General features: G+C 37.5%; 1 protein-coding gene across 6 annotated transcripts in view; it reads left to right on the top strand.

Moving 5' to 3' along the window:
• The window catches only part of OSBPL8 (oxysterol binding protein like 8), a 151,631-nt gene that overhangs the window by 68,113 nt on the left and 59,460 nt on the right, over positions 1-24,058 (top strand). For 4 of the 6 annotated variants that reach the window (XM_058673198.1, XM_058673195.1, XM_058673196.1 and 1 more), the window contains one exon: positions 3,393-3,530. In XM_058673198.1, the coding sequence (XP_058529181.1) occupies positions 3,440-3,530 (91 nt within the window). In that variant the 5' untranslated portion in view covers positions 3,393-3,439. The remainder of the gene's footprint in view (positions 1-3,392; positions 3,531-24,058) is intronic. The other 2 variants (XM_058673197.1, XM_058673200.1) reach the window with 1 other exon arrangement.

The following is a 24,058-nucleotide window of genomic DNA, read 5'->3' as shown; positions in this document are numbered from 1 at the left end:
CTAAAGTTTTTAGGTTTTTGAGAATGGTATCATACTATATGTAATTTTAATGGAATTTTTGTAGTTAACATTTTATTTTCAAAATTTACCCATGTTGTTTGGTTTAGAAACAGATATTCCTTTTAATATTATAGGCTATTTCATTGTAAGCATGTGGCACAGTTTATTAGTCCATTTTACTTTCATTTTACAAATATTTGAGTTGTTTCGGGTTTTGCTTTATCAGCAATATTGCTATGAACAGTCTTACTCTTGTCTCCTATACACAACTGTAAAAGTTTTCTAGGTATAAATTTAGGAGTGGCTTTGTTAGACTCATGATGTATGCTAAAATTCGGTCCATGAGAGATAGATTCAACTTGTTTTCCAAAGTGCGTTTGCCAATTTTTACTTGAGACTAAGCCATTCGGTTGATCCAGCCCTCATCAGTATTTGATATTACCAGACTTGTAATTTTCACCAGTTCTACTGGGTGCAAAGTATTTATTTCATTATGATCTTGATTTGTATTTCACCGGTTACTTTTTTTTCTTTAGGTCAAATTGTCTACCAGTATAATGCAATAGAAAGCAACATTTTCAATATGCTAAGAAGCATAACTGTAAATGATAACATACAGAAGAGTAAGGCAGACAAAACTCCCTATTCTCTTAAAATGTAATGGGAATTAATGAAAGAGAAGCAACAATAAAGAGATGAAATGAAAGAGAAGCAACAATAAAGAGATGATATATAATACCAGATAGTGACAAGAACAACAATAAAAACCATATAGCATAAGTAATAGAGTAAAGCTGTGAAGTGGTGGCTACTAACTGTAAAGAAAGAGATGTATTTTGTAAGGTGAAATTAGTAATAAGTTACTAGGGCACTTCAAAGAGATCATGGTTAGATGAAATGAAAGAGTAAGTTTTTGTATAGAAGTTTTTTAAAGTGCACTGTGGAAAATAGTGTAGAGATTTCTTAACAAAAAAAGATACACTATCTGTATGAGCCGGCAATCCCACTACCTGGCATATACCCAAAAGATAAGAATTGATTGTCTCAAAGAGATGCCTGCTCCCCTTGTTTGAAGTGGTATTGTTCACAGTAGCCAAAATCATGAATCAACTAAGGTATCCCTCATCAAATGAATAGATAAAATGGGATATAGGCACATACATAGAGCAGTAATCAACTATACGAAAGAATGAAATTTTGCCATTTGCAATGAAATGATTACAACTGAAGGACATCCTGTTGTGAAACAAGTGAGACATGGGGGGAAAAATGCCTTATATGCTGCTTCACATGTAAGAGCTAAAATAAAAAAGAAATAGTAACGACATTAAAAAAAAACACCAATTTTTGTTCGTTTTGTTGGAAATACAGTGTTTTGGCAAATATTGTCTTAACCAAATTGATATGAATTATATACAACTGTAGTTTCAATAATTTTTTAACTGTCTTGAAATTTACTTCATATGAGTAGTTGAGCAACTTTTCATTTGACTGTTATTTTTAGCCCTTGCCTGTTTTCCTGCTGAATTATAACGTTTGTTGAACTCTTGATTTAGTGGAGTCATTGGGGCTTTTACTGTAGTGTAAATTGAAAACATGCTGTCTTTAAAAATAGTACCTAAATTATTAAGTTAAAAACTATGCCCTTGATGAATGTGAGATTTCTGCTGTAAAACCTTAACTATAAGGCAGGCAATTGGATATGTGAGGTTTAATTTAGGAGGATAGCTAGAGAATAAATTTAGGAGTCATCTGTCTTAGATGATAAATACATGTTTTCATATTGTCATTTTACAATATAAGGAGCAAAAATGTATGTTTTTCCTATTGTGCTAAAGCAGTGTGGCTTAAAAGATGGTTGGAGCAAGGGTTAGCTAGATGCTGAGATGTCCATCTCTCACACTGGACTCCTTGGATTTGATTCCCAGCTGCAAGTCCTGACTGTAGCCTCTCTTCAATGTAAACGCTGGAGAGCAGTCTCATAGACTTAAGTATTTGGATTCCTGCCACCCACAGGAGACCTACAGGTTGCACTCCCAACTCCTGGCCCCTGGCTCCTGGCCCCATTCGCAGCTCAGCTTTGATTGCTATGGGCCTTTGAGGATTAACCAGTTGGTGGAAGTTTCTTGCTTTCTCTCTCTTTCTTTGTATGTGTGTATTTCTGTGTTTTCCCCTTACCCCAAGCTCTCTCTCTCTTTCCTCTTGGATAAATATTTAAAAGTTGTGATAAAAGCAAAGTGCTGATTTTTTTTTTAACTTGAAAAGGTAGAGTGAAGGCAAATGATTGTTAAGAAGTTAAAGTTTTTTGTAGATTGAAAGCTAACTGAGTGTTCTCTTTTTTTTTTTTTTTTTTAAAGATTTATTTTATTTTCATTACAAAGACAGATATACTGAGAGGAGGAGAGAGAGGGAGGAAGTGGAGCTGCCGGGATTAGAACCAGCAGCCATATGGGATCAAGGCGAGGACCTTAGCCACTAGGCTACGCCGCCAAGCCCCTGAGTGTTCTCTTGTATTATCAGTAGCTTTGTCAAGTGGGTAAGAGGCAGCCTCAAAGCATTATTTAAATTGAGCATTTAGTTTAAAACTACTGCTACATAGTCTTAGATAAGGCAATCTTTGTACCTCCAATATTCCGCTTTTGAAAACAGCAATCATACCACTTTCTATGAAAATTAGAAATCGTATCAGATGGGGCAAACACCATGGTGTAGCATGCTAGTCCCCCAACCTGTGGCACCAGCATCCCATATAGATGCTGGTTTGTGTTCTGGGCTGCTCTGGGAAAGCAGTAGAGAATGGCCCAAGTCCTTGGAACCCTGCACACACATGGAAGACTAAAAGAAGCTACTACTTATCAGCCACATTTCAGATCAGCTTAGCTTTGGCCATTGCAGCCACTTGGAGAGTGAACCAGTATATGGAAGACCTTCTCTTTTTGTCTTCCCTTCTCTCTCTGTAAAATTTGCCTTTCAAACAAAAATAAATAAATGCCTTTTTAAAAGAAACTAGATTAGAGATTCTAGTGATTGCAACTGCTGATAATTTTTATTTGTGAAATGATTTATCTTTGTTAGTTCTTTTGGAAAATATAGTTAGTAAAATTGAAAGGCACACAATAAATGGTGATGCCTTGCAATGCTGGGTATCGTTGGTTGTATATTTTCATGTTTGCAAATTGTGTATTTGACTTAAATGTACCTGTCAATTCCTCTTAGGTTGATAGTAAACCAACATGAAACAAAATGATTTTAATAATTTATTAAATGATGGAGTTGGTAAGATGAATATAGCTACCAAAGCCATTGCAGTCCTAATTCTTTTCTTTGTTACTATGCTATTATGTAAATGTATGACTATTATACTAATTAAGTTTTTCTCTTGTTTCCTTGAGCTATCATAGCAAATAGTGACGAGTCTCAACTGCTGACACCAGGAAAGATGAGTCAACGCCAAGGGAAAGAATCTTATCCAACACCAACCAAAGATCTGCATCAGCCCTCTCTTAGTCCAGCAAGTCCTCATAGCCAGGGTAAGAAGCTGGTTTAATCTTCTGGTTTTATTTGTTTTCATGGGAGACAAGGATAATGACATTCAGTAGTTCTTATGCTCTTCTGGTTATAATGGCTCACTTGTATTATTAAAAACAATCATTGAAGATTCCAGAGAGTCTTTGTTTATATGAATTTTATCCATTTATCTATTGATAAATCTATAGTCTAAATTAAAATTCAAAAATTTCTAAGTTTATTATAGTTTATTTAAAATTAGAGACTTACTGCTTGTTTATGTGTATAGCATTTTTTCTATCTCATTGCACATTTATTGTTTACTTGCTTTAGGAATTCAGAATCTTCTCTGGTAGCTAATTTGAAACATATAATTAGTTATTGTCAGCGATAGTTACCAGGACTCCTCCAGTTCCTTCCAGTCTCTGGTAACTGCTACTCTTAGCTTATACATATAAGAGACCTCCTGCTGTATTGTCTTTCTGTGCCTGGCTTATTTCAAATCACATACTGTCCTCTGGGTTCCTTCATGTTGCTGTAAATGACAGAATTTTTTTCCTTTATCTGTTTATGGACACTTGTGCTGATAGCATATCTTGGCTATAATGAATAATGGTGCAATAACCATTAGAGTGCAGATATCTCTTTTAATAGCAGTTTCTTTTCCTTTAGATACATTCCTGGTAGTGGAGTTGCTGGATCATGAATATTTTCATTAAAAATTATTGTGTTCTGTTACGCTGTTTCAGAATTTCTCACAATTATTAACATTTTAGCTTGGAAAAATTTTTGTTGTGAAGGGTTATCTTTTTCTGTGCATTGTAAGATATTTAGCAGAATCTTAAACTCCACACACTGGCTACTATTACCACATTTTCCAAGTTGTGACAACTAGAAGTGTCTCCAGATGTTGCATCCTTGACTGGAATTTACTATGATAGTTTTTGCAAATCTCTTTAATGTGTATAATAAGAGAAATCGGTTCTATTTCCATGTTTCTAAGATGAGTGTGTTATGTGATGATAATTTGAATGAAGTATATGTGCAAGATTTGATAATATATATCTTAATACATAATTATTAACATTTTGGATAGATCAAAACTTGATAGGCAGGATTTTTTTAAAGATTCATTTTATATATAAAATTTGTTTTATATATTTGAAAGTATAGTCAACAGGAGGAGACAGAAAGAGAGAGAGAGAGAGTCTTCTATCCAATGGTTCATGTCCTAGATTACTGCAGGGGCTAAGATTGGGCCAAACTGAAGCCAGGACACTGGAACTTCTTCTAAGTCTCGCACGTGGGTGCAGAGGCCCTGCTGTTTTCCCACAATGGTGGTGAGCAGAGTCAAAAGTAGAGCACTGGAGTACGCATCTCCTCACCCAGTTAAAAGGAGGACTCTCAGTGAAACACTTAAATATACATTGACACCGTAATACCAGATTTTGTTACTTTGCCTGTATCCACAATGCACTTAAGTAGCAGAATGTTTAACTTGTAACTGTTACTAAAGGACTATAGTACTGTAATAATATGTGGGGAAATGGTGGAGGGGTGTGGAATAAGGAGGGAATCCCTATATATACAAAACTGTATCATGAAAAATAATAACAATGAAAGGTTTTTTAATAAAACAAAAAGGAATAAAAAATAAAGCTATGTAAAATTAAAAAAAGAGAAAGTGAAGCTGTGGGAACTTGAACTGGTTTGCACAGGTAATATCAGTGTCACTGGTGGTGGCTTTTCTTGCTGCACCACCATGCTGGCTCTGAGTAGCAATTTATTTATTTATTTTTTTGTCTTTAAGATTTTTTTTATTGGAAAGATTTACAGAGAAAAGAAGAGACAGAGAGGAATATCTTGCATCAGCTGGTTCACTCCCCAAGTGACCCCAGTTGGCCATAGCTGAGCCAATCCAAAGCCAGGAGCCTCTTCTGGGTCTCCCCTAAGGGTGCAGGATCCCAAAGACTTGAGCCATCCTCTACTACTTTGCCAGACACAGTCAGGGAGCTGGATGGGAGCAACTGGGACACAAACCAGCATCTGCAGGGGATCCCGGTGCATGCAAGGCAAGGATTTAGCCACTGAATCATACATCTCATTTTGTCACATAGAATATTAAAAAATCATATATAGTAAAAGTTCAGTATTAATTATTTGTACTTTGTCAAAGATGTTTGTGAGACTGTGTAGAGTTCACTACCACTATTAAAAAGTTTTGAGTCTTTGCCTTGAGTTTTGCTAAGATACTGGTGGTTTTAGCCACCGTCAGTTGACAGTGAAAATGTCAACATAATGAACAAGTTTTAGAAAACTAGTTTTGACCCTCCTGACACTCTTAAAAGGATCTTAAGGACTCCCAGAAATTCATGGTTCACATTTTCTAACTCAAACTTGATCAGGAGTTTGCTGCTTAACTCAGGTTTATTTAATTCTATATTCTAAGCATTCTTGGTACCACTATTAATAGAACTTCTATTAATTGAGAACTTGGAGGTTGGTGTTTGAAAGTTAATATTGCAGCACTACCTGGTCTGTGTTGCTTCGCTTTCTGTAGTTTCACTTACCTGTGATCATTTGTGGTTCAAAAATATTAAATGGAAAGTTCAAGAATTGAGCAGTTCCTAAATTTTAAATTCTGAGTAGCATGATGATATCTCCATTCCATTAGTGACATGAATTACTCCTTTGTTCCACGTGTCCACACTGAATACCCTCCCTGTGGCGGTTGAAAATTGAGAGACTATGTTCACATAAGTTTTATTACAATATTATTGTTCTGTTTTATTTCTAGTTATTATTAGTGTCACTGTGCTTAATTTATAATTTAAACTATTGTGGTTATTTTTGATAGGGAAAAATAAAGTACTATAAATTTTGTGGCTTCAAACACCTTCTGTGGATCTCAGAATGGATAAGGAAGGAGTAACTATACATAGATTTTCAAAAAAATTTTTAATTAAATTTAGAATTCCAGCTATCATATTGTGCTGTCTGTGTAATTAGTCAAATTTTTTGTTGTAACTTTAGGAGTTATCCTTTGAGATTAGGTTTTCATAACGTGTTAAAGCAAAGCCATTCTTTTTCAAAATATTTGCCATTGTGTTTATTTGGCTGAAAGTTGGCTATATCTCCCATCTTCTAGTTTACTCTCAAAAAAAGGCCACAGCGGCCAGGACTAGAGCCAGGACCCAGGACACAGTCCAGGTCTCCTTCTCAAGTGGTAGGAACTCAGTTGTTTGAGCTGTGGTGGCTGCTTCCCAGTGTCTACATTAGCAGGAAATGAGTTGCAAGTCAGATCCAGAAATCAGAGTATTCCAGGAGGTACATGGTATCTTAATCATAGGCTAAATTCCTGCCCCTATAACTTATTTTCAAATTAATGTTAAGTGGAAAATGAATGTTGAACATTTCTGGTTTGAACATTTGAAATCCAAAATGTTCCGAAATCCGTAACTTTTTGAGTGCTTATGTGACGTGGAAAACAAAAAATTCAACAGCTGAACTCTCGTTGTGTATCACAGTCAAAATGAACTCACCTGAGGGATCACAATCAAAACTCAAAGACACTAAAAACACTGTCTAGAAGTACCTTCAGGCTATGTGTAGAAGGTATACAAAACATAAATCAATTTCTTATTTAAACCTGAAGAATAACAGCAACAATGAAAAGATGTATATTTATTTGAAAGGCAGAGTGTCAAGGAGAGACAGAGACAAATGGTGTCCCCTCTCCTAGCTTCAATCCCCAAATGGCCTCAACAGGTTTGAAACTGGTGCTCTGATACAGGATGCTGGCATCCATGATAGAGGCTTAACGCACTGCACCACAGCCCCAGCCCAATCTGGCCCATTCTCGGGCAGTCTTAAGAATTTTATTGTTTTTAAATCATTATTCACCTATTTTACAAATAAGAAAACTGAGCAGTTGCTAAGGTCAGGTTTTGAAACTAGATATAACTTGAGCTTGCTTCTTACTTTAAAAGATTCAGTTAAGCATCATATTTTTTGAGGCTCAAATTTGACAGCCTTTTCCTTGACTACCATGTCTTTTTTATAACGTCATTCTGTGTGTCATGCTTTGTTTAGAGGTCTATTTTCATTGTTTTAGGTTGTACCTAGGAGTGCAGTCATAGTAAGCCTTTGTTTTGCTTTGCAATAAATGGTGAAACTGCTTTCCGGAATAGTTCGGCAATTTTTTTTTTCTATTTTAAAATTTAACTTTTATTTTAAATAGGAAAGCATTTCTAGTTCGGCAATTTTTACATTTGTACTAGCAGTGTATGATAGGCCTGGTTGTTCTACTACATCCTTTTTTTTTTTCTTCTTTTTTTTTTTGGCTCTTCTATAATTTGCCTTTTCTTGAAGATTAACGATATTGAGTATCTTCACATGCTCGTTTGTCACGTGCATGTCTTATTTTGTGAAGTATCAGTTCTATTTTTCCTACTTGCAAAACAACTTCTTTGTGTGACTCTTTAGTGGCATTTTTGATAGTTGTATGTGAATATGTCTTTCAATCTTGGTAGATTTTTCCTTGTCTTAATGATTTCTTCTAGAGAACAAATGTTTTTAATTTTGATAAACCCTGATTTATGAAGTTTTTTTTAGTACGAGTCAGGTTTTGTTTTTGTTAATTGAAGACATCTATGTCTACCGAAAATTTACAAGGAATATTTTTTACGGTATCTTCCAGAAGTTGTATAGTGTCACCACTCTGATCACTATCTTCATTTTCAGTCTCACTGTTAACAGGTCTGGATCTTCATCAACTTCCCATTCACCATTAGCACTTTCCCTTTTAATACATAAGCTTATCTTTCCTAACAAAACAAACAAGTTAAGATACTTGTCACATATTAAGGTGTGATTGTTATGGGTTGAGGTTCTTATGGACCAGAGGATGCCTGGGTCCCATGAAGTAGATATCTGAGGTAAATAACATGAATGAATAGAAATAGGAAATTGTAAGTGAAAATATTACCTTTTTTTCCAAGTTTATAACTAAAAAACTAGCTATATTCCTATATTTATGTCACTTTCATTCTCAAAAAGGCTGTGGCCTTCTGTTGCCTGGAGATGTGATAACTAGAGATGTGTCTGAGAATCTCCTGGGAGTTTTGCTTAGAAACAGACTCTTCTCCAACCTTCCAGCATCTCTAGGGTCAGACTCGGTAATGTGTATGTTTATAAAACTTTCCGGGTGTTCCTGGTATAGTAATGTTTAGGCTAGCAATGGAAACCAGTTGTTGAGACCTACATTGCAGCTTCCATCGTGTGGTAGTCAGTGCTCTTACTATAAAGGTGCTTCAAACAAAATCACAGAACTTAAGAAACTTGTTTTGAGATAAGAAATAGATTTATTTCTAAAAGCATGAAATTCATATGTAGTTCTTTATACATGTTTTCCATGAACTCTCTAAAGACCCCCTCCCAATATGTTTGATTTACTCTTCCAATTTTATTACTTTTTCCCTCCTAGCATGAGCCAATTTAGGTAGAATCCTTCGCTAGCCAGATTGTTTTTTTATTCTTGTCCTCTACTGTGAAATGTCCTTCTCTCTTCCTCTTGTTTGTGCAGATTCTGTCATTCTTGAGAATGTGATTTGTATTTATGTATAAAAATACTCAATTTTCAAAATTTCCATATCACTGCTTTTGTAAGAGGAATTGATATAATATGCTCTCTTCAATAAGCAGCAGTGTTACAAAGCAAGTGAAATGTCATAAATTACCTGATTAATAAATATAAGACACTGGTTACCATTATTAAAAAGTTTCATTTATTCCCATTGTTGCTGTCTTTTGACTTTCTGCTCCATGCATATTGATTCATGTTCATTTAATATAGGTCATCTCTCTTCAGAATTATTCTTTTTTTACATTGTGATTTTCTTCCATTCGCTTTTTTCCCCCATCATTACTTTTTTTCAGAACGGGGGTGACTTTGCCTCTCCTCACTATGCCTAGATACATTAAATATTCTGTTTTGTTATATGCTTAGATTATGGTAAAAAGTTGTTTTATTCCAAAAGTTTGTTTTTTTCCAGATTTTTTTCCCTTATTCAGAGGCTCTCAGTTAAGTTCAAAATAGTTTAACTGTGACTGTTATCTTTTCAATAGATTAGTATTTATTTTTTACTGACTTTAAGCTTAATGCATTTTAACTATCAAGAGAGAGAGATGGATTAATTATGCTTATTTTCTGTTCCATCACTACTTTTAAATTAGGACAATGTCTACGGAGCCTAGAGACTAAATTAAAACTCTTGTCATGGGTACATGCTCTATTATTCCCTTTGGATCACATTTAAGATTGTTATCAAAGCTTTATTGGATACTGTAACCGATTATGTAGCTACCCTTTTATTCTTTCTCACCACTTTATTTTTTGTTATAGATTTTCATTTTTCTTCTAAAGATTTTTTTTAATGATATACTGATTTCTATTGGAAAGTCAGATACACAGAGAGGAGGAGAGACAGAGAGGAAGATCTTCCATTAGCTGATTCACCCCCGAAGTGACTGCAACGGCCGGTGCCGCTCTGATCCGAGGCCAGGAACCAGGAACTTCCTCCAGGTCTCCCATGTGGGTGCAGGGTCCCAAAGCTTTGGGCCGTCCTCGACTGCTTTCCCAGGCCACAGGCAGGGAGCTGGATGGGGAAGTGGAGCTGCTGGGACTAGAATCGGCGCCCATATGGGATCCCGGGGCTTTCAAGAGGAGGACTTTAGCTGCTAGGCCACATCGCAGGGCCCTATTTATTTTTTTAATTGGAAAATCAGATATACAGATAGGAAGATCTTCCGTCCACTGATTCACTCCCCAAGTGGCCCCAATGGCCGGTGCTGTGCCAATCTGAAGCCAGGAGCCAGGAGCTTCTTCCAGGTCTCACCCAAGGGTGCAGTGTCCCAAGACTTTGGGCTGTCCTCCATTGCTTTCCCAGGCCACAAGCAGGGAACTGGATTGGAAATGGGGCCACCAGGATTAGAACTGCACCGCTATGGGACCCCAGCGCGTTAAAGGCGAGGACTTTAGCCATTAAGCCACCGTGTCGAACCCTATTTTAAATTCTCTTAATTTCTTTTAAAGAGGCAGAGTGACAGAGAGCTTCCCATGTGCTGGTTCACTTCCCAAATGCTTGCAGTGGCGAACTGGGGTCGGCCTAGTCTGGAGTCAGGAACCAGGAAGTCAGCCCAAACTTTGCATATGGGTGGCAGGGACCCAATTTTTTGATCCTATCACCACCGCTTCTCAGGGATTACATTGGTAGAAAGTTGGAATTAGAATTAGAGCTGGAAAGTAAACCCAGACAGTCCAATGGGGCACACCAGCATCAACTACAGAGCTTTGTAAGAGTTTTTCGTTTCTTGGCGATGTTAATGAGTCCATTTCATATAGTATTTTCTAAATGTTCAGAATTACAAAATGTTTAAATAGATGGTTATGCACTTAATCAGTTTTATAAAAATTACCAGAGCATGCTTGATTTTTTTTGGTTTTGAAATTAAATGTCTATTTTTAGCATCATTGTTTCTCTTATCCTTGCATTAATTCTCTTGAACCTGTAAAAAGTTCCTTTATCTTGCATACTGGTGGCATAGGTTTATAAAATGATGGGTCTACATCCATAACTTAATAAAACTTTACATTAAGGGCCAAATTAAAGGCTTTTTTTTTTTTGACAGAGTTTACTAGATTCCCTAGAGTGAGTGTTACACATTGGTGGCATAATCCCAGGTGATTAGCACAGAGTGCCTTCATTCAAATGATTCACAGATAAAGGGAGACCTACGAGTCAGTTTCTTCCATGAATCGAAGCAGTTCCTCCTTTCTTGGTAAGACAGTTCTTGGGTCCATTCTGAATCTGTGAAATCATGCACATACAATACATGTACTCTTGAATACATGTGTTGCATTTCATCAAAATTTCTTCGTCTGAAAAGGAACTTGTATTTATCCACATCTTATATGGTCTATGATTTTCGCGCAAGTGTTATGCCTTGGTTCACAGTCATAAGTTGTTTTCTTTGAAAATAGTTATGGAGACTATACTAGTTTTCTTTTTCTTTTCTTTTTTTTTTTAGTTTTTGAATTTTTAATGAATTAGATTTCTGAGGCTATTCCTTACGGCATAATTGTTACAAAATTCTTTAGGTTGTTGCTCCATAGAGATATTATTTTAAATAATGAAGAAAAGTATTTATGAAGTGGAATGGAATATTATGATAATTACGGAAATAAGAATAAATCTAAATCTGTCTGATATAATGTCATGGTGTCTGTGTTCATCCATTCCTGTGATTCTACAGGGGAAACTGAAATACCTTGAAAGAGTTTAGTGAAAAGTGGTAGTGAATAATCCAGGTTTGTCTTAACCATCTTCACAGAAATAAGGGAATGACTTTTATACTGATTCCTTAACATTTAAGAACACAAAAGGATTTTTTCCCAGAAAGTATGTGTTGCACACACACAAAGAAAATATTAAAGAACTATCAAGTATTATTTGTACCAATTTTAACTTCTTAACACTTCTGTGTTGGAATTTAACCTTTTCTGTTCTAAAATACTGTAGAGTGAAATTTCCTCAGCAGAGTGGTAGTAGAGTTTTATCTGTTTGGTTGACTGCTGTGGTTTTGTTTTTCTTGTTTGAGACAAGGAAAAGTAGTGTTTCTGTATTTTTATTATGTGTATAGTAAAGTATTATGTGTATATTTTACCAGTTAATATCTGCTTACTTTTTAGTATAACAAAAAAAAAGTAGTTTTTAAGACATGAATAGTAAGGTTCATGAATTTTTTCTTTTTCCATTTTTTTTGCTATTATTATTATTATTATTATTTTATGATACAGTTCCATAGGCTCTGGGATTTCCCTTCTGCCTTCCCACCACTGACTTCCCGTTTATTATTTCAATATATAGTCTTTAATGAGTCTATCATTCTGCTGTTTAAATGTATCCTGACATTGTAGGTATGGACAATGGCAGAGTCCAGCATTTTATTGTCTAGATAGAGTTAACAGTTTCATTGCGAGTCCATCTTTGATTTGGAAATAGAAATGCAAACTGCATGTGTTTTCACATTTGGATATGATAGTCTCTATTAAACAGTTACTATACGTCCCCTTAAATAAAAAGCCATAAAACAAATCGAGAACTGGAAGAAAAATAGAAATTTACATCAACATGAAGTTAAATAACATGCTACTGAATGACCAATGTGTCACTGAAGAAATGAAAAAGAAAATCAAAAATCTTCTTAAAGGAAATGATGCTACTGTATGACCTATGTGTTACTAAAGAAATTTAAAAGAGAAAAGAACTTTTGAAGAAATAACAATAAAAACAGAAATATCAAAGCCCATGAGATATAGCAAAAACAATAATGAAAGTGACATAAAATCAGGTGCTTACCAACAATCAAAATGTATCAAAAAAATCATCTATCTAATAATGCAACTCTAGGACTTACTGACTCTTTAAGATTTAGTGTAAATTGATTTATTAAGAATGAAAGAGTTAAGTTTTAGCAAATTATCTTAAAGGTGAAGGAAGGATGTTCATGACAGATGGACAGGTGTGCCTTGGGGTGTGTGGGACTTTCAAAGGATTGCTGTGCTTAGTTGACCTGTATCTAGCATGCATGCTATATAGTTCTGTACTGGAAAGCAAGAACAAGCCATAAGTAAACGTCTCAGTCCCTGTCTTCATGAGTTTAATTTGTAATTGAGAAAACAAAATAGGGCAACATCGTATGGAAGCATTGGAAAACAAGTAAGTGACCCAGCAAAGTAGATGGTCTGAGGAAAACTTTCCTATTAAGAATACAAGCTGCTAAATATAATATTTTAGAAATTTACCATTTTTAGCTGTGAATAAACTGTTAAGTAAAATAAGGGAATTAGTTGGGAGGGATAGAATTATTGATAAAATGGGACTCCAGAGAGCTAATGAGTTCTGGAGGCAGCATTTGTCCTGACTGGCAGCTACTATTTACTGAAAGTCTGAATCCTGGGTTTGAACAAGAGAAAGGAGTAAAAGATAGCATCCTGTTCATCACGGGGATTTGCATTGGAAGTCTCTCCTTCTAAAATTACAAGTCCTGAAGGGCAGTATTCTGAGTTGCTTAACTGGAAAATCTTCCTGTAAAGGAAGTCTGTGGTGTAATTGCCTGTCTTGGTTTTTTATTCTAGGTAGAATAGGGAAAACAAACATTTCCTTGAGAAATTTTAAGTGCACATCATGTGTATGAGGCAGAAGCTACAATTTATACTATCTCTGTGGCAAAACCACTACCCAGTTTACTTTGAAATGGTATTAGTGTTTAAAAGAACCCATAGAAATCCTCTTTAGAGAAGAATATTTAAAACAGGGTCTGAATAATATGAGCTTATAGTTTAAAATCAGTAAACAATTGAAGCCATGGCAAGATACATAAAGTAACTGTTAGAGAGGCTAAATTAAAAAAAAAAAAACAAAAAAAACCAAAAAAACAAAAAAAAACCCAACCTGACAACCCCAAATGCTTCAAGGATATGAGTAAAATAACACATGAGGTCAGTAGCCACCATCAAAACCTGCATGAACTAATTTCATCTAAAGTGTCGAGTCTGTACTGGTTTGTGCGACCAGTCACAGAATGTAATTTAATGGGGAGAGACAATATTAAAACATAAATGAATGCCAAGAATCTTTTAAAATGGATGTAATACAATTCCCCAATGAAGAAAATGCCACATTTCTAAATACGTAAATTTGATTTTTTAAAATAGCTGAAGAATAATTAGTAAAATATTGAATTTGTTTAGGAAAAGATTAATAGGTAAACTCAAAAAAAAAAGATTAATAGGTAAACTCAAAGTATGGATGGAAGGAAATGAATAAAGATAAAAGAATAAGTTGATTAAATAGGAAATAGACACAGTTGAAGGCTTATTGGAAGAGAATGTTGGTTTTTTGAAAAGCCTAAAATCTTAAAGAATAATAAACATTAGGAATAAAAAAAAGGAATAAAGAAATAGGAACAATTAAAAAATGCAAGCAGATGTTAAAGAGATAAATAACATTAAGCTAATAAATTTGGAAAGTTGGATGAAGTTCACTAATTTCTAGAATGATATTACTTACTGAACTAATTCAATAAGAAAATTTTAATGTGTTTTATATTAGTCTAATAGTGACACCGATTATTTTCATATAGAAAAGCTGAGATTCAGCTTGTTTTGTAAACCAGTTCTACTAAATATGTAGGACAAAGAATGAACTCTAATTTCATAATACTGCATTATTTTATTCTAAGAAGCACTCTTCACTTTATACATTTCATCATCCCTAAAATTAGATTCAGTGTTCTGATGATATTTGATCTCTGTGGGTCATTGCTTTTTTTTCCTTCAAATTTGGAATGTGTACTGCATATCTTACAGTTGCCACCAATCTTTCTATTGCCACTCATATTTCATGACTTCTCTTTTAAAGTACGGAATATAATCAAGCTTGATGACATCATAATATTGATGAAATAGAAAAAACCTAATGAAACTTCTATGTGAAAAACAGACAAGGACATTTTGAATGAAAATTTGCAAGATAATATTTCTTATAAACCTAGAAACAGACATTTAAGTAAGTTATTAACAATTGAAATCTAGCAGGATAAACAGATTTTGTAACTAAATTGTGGTTATTTCAGAAATACAAAGATAAATATGCTTTAGAAAAATCTATGATTTTTACTTACCACTATAAAAAAATCAGAGAAATTATGTCATTATCTCATTAAATAATGATGTATTTGAAAGTTCTTGCATCCATTCGTAATACAAAAATCTCTTAGCAAAATTAGAAGAAAGTGTTTTAACTTTATGAAGTTAGAATTAGAAATGAAAATTTATGCAATGAGTAAGGTAAAAATAATTAATAATAGCTTAATTATTTGCAGCTTATGGATAGTATTTACAGATTAATTACTAAAATTGTTAAGAAATGACTTTATATATGTTAAGTGCAGTTCTGTACACTAGTAACAAATAGAAAACAGCAATTCATAAAATATTGTCTAAAATAAGGTATACAGCAATCTAGCAAGACATTTAAATTACCTTTACATAGCAAGATATACTGCGTTCATCATAAATAAAAAAGAGAACATATGTAGCATAGAAAAATTAAGTAGTATTTGGGTGTTACTTCTCATTGATATTTATCCATATATGTATATGTATGTTTTTGTGAATACATTGTGTGTGCATAGATAAATAGAGAGAGAGAATTAATTTCCCATCTGCTGTTTTATTCCCCAGATGGCCTCAATGGGCCATCCCAAAGCAAGAAGCCAGGAGTTTGATCTGTGTCTCCTATACAAGTGGCAGGGGTCCAAAGACTTGGACTGTCTGCTGTTGCTTTCCCTGGGCCTTTAGCAGGAAACTATATTGGAAGTGGATCAGCTATGCCTATAAGGGATACCAGCATTGTAGATTATGGCTTCATCTGCTAGGTCGTAATGCTAGTCCCTCAAATCCAAATCTTCACTGAATTTTTTTTTCTTCAATACTTAATGACATTTTAAACTCCTAAGGAAGAGTAGAGGGCGAAGAAAAGTTGTACTTTTGAGGAAGTTGAACCAGGCAAGGTTTGGGTGGAGACTGTTCATCAGTTTCTTGGTTCTTACTATAAAGCTCTAGAAAAAGACAGGGTTAGTAGTACTGGAAAAGACAAAAAAATCAAGGAAACAAGAGATTTGCAAACAGAACCAAGCATGTGTGGAAACTCAGTAATATGTATTGCTCAATGAATGGTTTGGGAAAATTAGTTAGGTATGTGATAAAAAATTGAAATAGGTCCTTTGCTCCCACTGTATACAAAATCAATTCCAGATGGTTTGAATGTGAAACCATGGGGAAAATATATGATAAAGAAGCCTATATCTAGAATTAGCCATATGGTCTGAGTTTAGATGATCCCAGTGTTGTTGGCAACATTCAAGTCGTCATAATCAGAGGCAGTTGAACATAGGCCATCTTTTCTGTTTTAAGCTCCATAAGGGTATTGACTTGGATCACATTAATGTCGTAGAATTTTTTTACAGCCACTTTGATATAGTGCTTGTTAGTCTAATAGCCACAGTGAACATAAGTGTATTATCTTCTGTCATCTTTGTGGCTTAGTGAGTGAGGGAACTTTATGGCCTGGCGGTCAAGCTGGTTTGTATTGAATGTACTCTTCCAATATATGTGTGCTGCCTCCTGAGGTGAAGCATCTTGGGCTGTTGACTTTTGGGTGATGGGTACATCTGGGGGTGAGAGGTGGTGGCTATGGCCACCATTCAGCACCTCAGCACTTTCAGACCATTGCCTTTTCTTTGACTTGACTTTGGTAAGGGAAGTAGTTTCTTTGTTAACCTTCAACAGCATCTTGATGAAAAATAGATCTAGGGAAAAAATGTTTTATAAGATTTTAATAAGAAAGGGTTTTTTTTTTTGTCAAGACCAACAGAGCAAAATCAAAATCCAAGCAAACCAACCAACAAACAACAAACCTACCGAACTGAAAAGACAGACAGGTTGTAGGTCACTTAAATTTAGAACATCTTTTCATCCAAAGAGAACTATAAAAGAGTGAAGAAATGAATTGCAGAGCATGTGAGTCATAAAAGGATTGATATCCAGAGAAAGGAAAGTATTCTGTGGACTAACCAACAAAAACCCTTCAGAAAGATGTCAAAGGAATGACTAGTTACTTCATAGAAGCAGCTTGACTCTTAAGTGTCAAAAGATTCTTGACGTTGTAAGAAATCTCCAAAAGTAAACAGTTCTGCAGTGAATTGCTTGTTTACATCTTCCTACAAAATCAAACATTTTAATGTCTTAACAATAGTTATAATTGTCTGAAAAGATATAAAACAATAGGAACTATTGCTTACTATTTGTTGAAGCATATTTTGGTAGAACCATTGTGAGAGAGATGGTTTTGCATTCCATTGTAAAGTTGAAGCTAAGTACCTCTTTTTATATATATATATATATATTGTATTTTTGTTGACAATCTTTACATAGTTAATTACGGTAAAAAAAAAAAAGGTTCAGGGGGTACAGGGAAGTGGGTAATAGTATTATGTCCATATTGTTTCCATCATGTATCTGAGGTAAAGGGGGATATTGACAGAGAAGCCCCATCCAGTTTCCCACCTACCCCAAGTCCCGGATGTGGGGCATGCTCTGAGATCCTTGCTCAAATGGTTTTAATAGTTCTCCAGTTATGAATCGCTGCCAGTTTCGCTCGATGAGGTCGTCCACTGATTACACAGTCCATCATAGAGTCTCCGTTTGCCCAGTATTTCGCTGCCAACATATAGCTGAGGTGTTTGATTGACTTGCTCTGTCCTCTGTCTTTTCTTGGCTAGGGTTCTGAGTCCAGCAGTTCCACATCTCCAAAGAAACTTTGAGGTATTCCCAGACCAGATTCTTGTATGCCCTAGCAAGCACAGGGCCCGGCACAGTCTGTCACCACGATCAGCTGGTGGTTTCAATTGCTGGGTTGGTTCTGTTTTCAGTCCTGATTTCCACTGGAACCAATGGGTGTTGCAGTCGAGCCTGGCTCTGCCCAGCACACACTCGGCCCTTACATCAACAGTAGGAGCTGCATCCTAGTTGGGGCGACCCACAATAACCCCCACCAGGCCCGCCCCCTACCCTGGTTTGCCAGTATGGACTAGCAGACTAGTCCAGTCTGTCCCACATCCTATTTGGCTCTTGTACTTGTCAGTGGGTATTAAAGCTTAGTTCCATCTAACCAACTCAACTCTCCAGCCCTCACGGATGTTGTTAAGTGTCTCTCTGTCTAGCCACCCCAGCCCCCATCTAAGTTTTCATGCCCTCCCGCGGGAGTAGTGACCCAAGAGGGGGGAACCCACTATTTCCCTCCCAGGTCTCTCTCAGTCCCGGTTTATGCACTCTTTAGGTGGTTCTGTGATTTGACTTGACAGAATTAGTCCCCAGTGCCAGCTTCTGCCAGTTGATGCTGTGGCTAAGTCCAAACAACCCTCACCCACTCTAATTTATGCTTGCACCAGCAGGAATAATCCGCCTAGCCTGGCTTTTCCCTAATCTAGTCCACGTGCAGCACACAGGTGTTGCAGCCTTGCTTAGTCGGGTCTGTCCCCATCCCAGCCCAAGCTCTCCAGTGGGAGTAGCTGTCCGGCGAGGGGACCAGCCCCTTAATCCCCCCGCCGGCTCTGCCCCTCCCTTCCTGGATCTTGCGTGTGCTGGTTGGGTGCTGCAGTCAAATCCAGTACAGGCAACCTCACCTTAGCATTCCATAGTGTGCACTGGTTTTGTCGCGACCAGTGGCGGCTCATCCCATACTCTGATCTGGTGTTCGGATTTACCAGTGTATGACATGAACTGATTCAGCCCGGTCTGCCCCTGACCTATGCCAGATGTATGCCAGTGGGAAACTTTCCATGGCCCATTCTGGGCTGTTTCCTATCATGCTTCTTGCGCTTACCTGCAGGGACTGTGTCCTGCCAGAGGAGTTGCCCAGGCTCCTCCATCAGAACCTCTCCCAATGTCAGATTTTGCGCATACCAGGGGGTCCTTAAGCCAGCCCTATTCAGTTCACCTCATGTCCTAGCAGGAACAGTGGCTTTTCCTGGCTTGCTTTCACCCCATTCTGGTTCTTGTTGGATGTTTCAGCCCAGCCATGGCTCGTCCATACCCACGTACAGCTCACACATGGCTCAGAATGGGGTTGAGACCCAGCCTAGTCAGTCCCACATCCACCCTGGTTCTCCATGACACCAGATGATGTTGGGGTCTGGTCTGGCCTGGTGCATCCAGTCCCAGCCCACACTAGTGCCTCGGGAGATTGCAACTGTTTCCTAGATAGAACGCAACCCCATTCCAGCACACGCGCCCCTTGGTGGGAACCTCAACCCAGTTAAGGTGTCCCCTTACCTCCCCAACTGGGCCTGTTCCTAGCCGTAGATCATGTGCCTGCCAGTGGTTGCTCTGACTCAGCTTGTCTCAGTCCCTCACTTGTCCTGGCCTCTGCCTTAGACAGTGTGACTTAGTGTCCTTGACTCAAGTAGAGCAGTAGGTGCAAGAGCATGGCTCGGCATGACCTGTGCTCCATGCTGGTTTCTAGTTTTGCTTGTAGGCTAAGGTTTGTTCAGTCCTGCCCAGTACATTCTGTTCCATTACCAATTTCTTCAAAGGAGGAGTTACTGCCATTGGGAATGTTAAGGATTGACTGAGATCCCAGAAGCTCAGTGGGATCAACCTGGAGCTACCTAAGCAGCGATTCAGACAACCAATACCCCAGAGCTCCCTGGCCAAGCGGCCAGCAGGCAGAGCCTGGCACCACATGGTGCACTGGCCGCCCTGGGGGAGGCCGAGGACTCGTTCACTGCCTTGCGGCAGTGTCTTTGGCGTGAGCCCCCAGCATTGGGTCCGACTCGGCAGGGGCACCCCCCACAGCCGCCACACTGTGAGGAGTGGCACTTGCCCCCAAACCCAAGACCCGAACCCCTCCCAAACTCACCCAGCCGCCAGATATTAGCAGCTGGGTGGAGCTAGGAATTTTAACCCAGTTCCCAAGTTCCCTCATGGCGCTAAGTACCTCTTAATCCCTGTCTTTTATACTTGTCATATTCTGGATCCAGTGACTCTCTCACACAGATATGCTAGCACAGTTGCTTGTGATAGGTGAAAAAAACTGGAGAAATGCAAATATATGTAATGAATGAAACGAGTAAATATTACTATTATATACATAGATATGGTAGAATATCAGACAGTAATAAAATTGGTGACTTAAAGCTGCACACTTCAATATAAAAGAATAAAGCATACAGAACAAATTAGAGTCCAATCAGTGTTGACAGTTTTCAGTTTAAAAACAATTAAGAATGATCAATTTATTGTAAAGAAGAAAACTGCATGATGGAGCAGTGAAATGAATAAACCAGTTTGAGCTAGTGATTAACTCTGGATTTGAAGGAGATGCACTCAGGCATACCTTCAAAGGTTCTCGCAGTGTTGTTTCTCTTAAGTTGGTAGATACATAGGTTTACTTTTTTTTATTAATATATTTTATAATGCATATCTGTCACATTTTTATGGTATCATTTAAAGTGTTTTCTACTCTTAAAAAGAGATAAAGGCTATGACCTGATGCTGCTTCCTCTGATGTCCCATAACTAGATAAGTGGAATAGGAACATGATAAGACATTCATTGTATGTTCCTTTGGTTCAAAGTATTGCCATGTGCATAAATATGGCAATTTTTATTCTTCTTAATACATGGCATTTAATTTCCTCTCATGAATTGATAGAGATTTTGAGTTACATGTTTTTTAGGTAATGTTATGTCATAGCAAGATGAAAATCCTGATAACAGTTGTGTAACTTTTAAGGAGAATGTTACTACTCCAGAGAATTCAAAATGGAGGAACTTGGTGATTTTCATGTATGTGAGAAAGGGTGCTTTAAGAAGTTCATGAAAGCATGTGTTGTAGTGCAGCACCTTAAACCACTACCTGCAATGCTGGCATCCTGTATCAGAGGGCTAATTTGAATCCCATCTCCTCTGCTTCTAATCCAACTTTCTGGTAATGTTTGGGAAGGCAGCACATAGATGGCCCAAGTGCTTGGATATCTGTCAGCACCGTAGAAAACCAGGATGGAGTTCCTGGCTCCTGGCTTTCCCCTGGCTCAGTCTAGGCTATTGTAGCTATTTAGGGATTGAAGCAGCAGATGGATGATCTCTTTCTCTGTCACTGTGCCATTAAAACAAATTATTTTAACAAATTTAAACATTTATGGAAAATAAATGGTACATTTACTTTTATATAAAAATTGGGGAACTTTATGTGTAGTTTTTGCTAATACACATTTTATGTGAAACTGTATGTGGTGAGAGCACTTTAGATCTTTGCTCTTAGCAGCAATCAAGTGTGCATCAGAGTATTGTTAATTATAATCATCATGCTGTGCATTCAGTCTCCAGAGCTAGTCATACTGTATGAATAAACTACCATTGCATTTCTTTTCCTCCACTCTCTGGTCTCTAGCAGCCACCACATGTAAAAGGAACCGTGAAATAGCTGTCTTTCTATGCCTGACTTATTGTCATCTAGCCTTCGCCCTCCAGGCTGATTCTTAAACAAATGCCAGGATTCTATGCTTTTTTTTTGAGGCTGAATAATTTTCTGATGAGTATCCATTTTGTGTCAGTGGATGTTTAGACTGTTACCATTTCTTGGCTATTATAAATAGTGCTGTAGTAAATATGGGAATATAAATATGTCTTCAGATTTCATTTCCCTTTGATATATAACCAGGAATGAGATTTCCAGTTGAATCATATACTAGTTCTATCTCAGTTTTTTTTTTTAAAGAACCTCCATACTGTTTTCTACAATGACTGTATCAGTTTATATATTTCCACATGTGTATATGGAAATTCTCTGCATTTTTTTAAGATTTATTTATTTTATTACAGTCAGATATACAGAGAGGAGGAGAGACAGAGAGGAAGATCTTCCCTCCGATGATTCACTCCCCAAGTGAGCCGCAACGGACTGGTGCGCGCCGTTCCGATGCCAGGAACCAGGAACCTCTTCTGGGTCTCCCACACGGGTGCAGGGTCCCAAAGCATTGGGCCGTCCTCGACTGCTTTCCCAGGCCACAAGCAGGGAGCTGGATGGGAAGTGGAGCTGCCGGGATTAGAACCGGCGCCCATATGGGATCCCGGGGTGTTCAAGGTGAGGACTTCAGCCGCTAGGCCACGCCGCCGGGGCCCAAAATTCTCTGCATTTTACCATAAGTTCTTTCTTGTCTGTTAAATTTTAGGAGATTTGTTTATTAAAAGAGAGAATGATATGGGGTAGAGGTAGAGATGGAAAGAAGGATCTTCCTTCCTCTGGTTCGTTACCCACATGGACACAATAACCAATGCTGGGCCAGGAACCATGAACTCCATCCTGTTCCCCCACATAGTTAGCCGGGGCACAAGTACTAGGGCTCCTTTCTTTCCCAGATGCAGTAGCGGGAAACTGGTTGGGAAATGGAGTAGCCAGGACTCAAACTTGCATTCCAATACAGGATGCTGATGTTGCGAGCACCACAACACTAGCCCCTTCTCTTTCTTTCTAATAACTACTCTTATAAGTTTGAGGTAATAACTCATAATAGTTGTAATTTGAATTTCTCTGATAATCAGTAATATTGAGCATTTTTTATTTCATATTATCTCTGGCCCTGTGTACAACAGAACTTCAAAAGGTTCATGGAAAATGGAAATTAGAAATAAAATTATATTGATGCAAATTTAGATAAAATTATTTTGGTGCAAAATTTTCAGTCTATTTACTGACATCTTCAAAAAGTTCTTGGAAAATACTCATTTTGAAAATTATCGATTTCAGAATTTTTCAAAATAAATGTATCTTAATTTTTTTAATTGTAGTTTAAATTTTTGAAATATCTTCGTATTTCTTATTTTGAGAGATGTCTGTTCAAATCCTCTGCCCATTTTTAATCATCTTAATTTTTATATTGAGTTCTGTATTATATATTTTAACTATTAATCCCATGTCAGAGATATAATTTTTAAGTATTTTCTTCCATTCTGATGGTTGTCTCTTCATGCTGTTAATTATTTCTTTTGCTGTGCAGAAGCCTTTTAGTTTGGTCAATCTCCTCTGTTTCCTTTTTGCCTACATGTTTCATTTCAGGTAAGTACATTGGTATAATGTCCATGAGGCGTTTAGGCTATAATTAAGATGAGTGTTGCTGTGAGGTTCCCATTAGGGTTGCATGATTGTACTGCCAGTTGGTTTGTAGCTCCTTTTGATGGACTTGATTTGCTGTTAGCGCTGGGCACGTTGTGCCTGAAGTATGTGTGATGTGCATGTCATCTTCCATGGACCATGTGAGAGCAGGGACATCTGGAAGCCCAAGGGGAGAGTGTATTGATTGCCTGGGTGTTGGAGGTCAGTTTACCCTTGGAGGAGCAGATTCCCTGTCAGTGTCTGAGGGCCGAATGGGTGATTTCACAGTTCTTTTGGGGACTGGCCTGCCCAGGGAGGTCTGCGTAGCCACTTCATGAGCGTTGAGTGTGTATGGGGCAGAATAAAGAATAAACTTGCCAGCGATTTCATGGGCTGATCTGAGATTGGTCTGTTCAGATGCTTCTTGGAACCACAGGGGAGAAGATAGGGCTGCCCAGTCGCTTGTTGGAGTTCAAGAGGAGGATGTGGTGGGCTGAGCTCCTTTGGAAAGGCTAGGTTGGCTGCTTCCTTGAATCACACACTTGTCTGCCTCTGTGGCCTGAACTGCCAAGATTGCCTAAGTATAGCCCTCTGGTCGCTGCCAGTGCTGCTGGGCTGTTTTCTGAGGGCCTCTGTAGGCCCCACCTCAATCCGAGGGAGCCACTCAGGGTCTTTCCTGGCATTGAGAGTATGGTTGGCCCCTGCTGGATGATTCATAGGGCTGGATCTAAAGCTGCTGCTGCTCAGAACCTCTGATGCAGTCTCAGGATCTCT

This window comes from Ochotona princeps, chromosome 15 (assembly GCF_030435755.1).
Source record: "Ochotona princeps isolate mOchPri1 chromosome 15, mOchPri1.hap1, whole genome shotgun sequence".
Taxonomy (NCBI): Eukaryota; Metazoa; Chordata; class Mammalia; order Lagomorpha; family Ochotonidae; genus Ochotona; species Ochotona princeps.
Note: the sequence above shows the minus strand (reverse complement) of the source record. Positions and strands in the feature narration are given on the sequence as shown.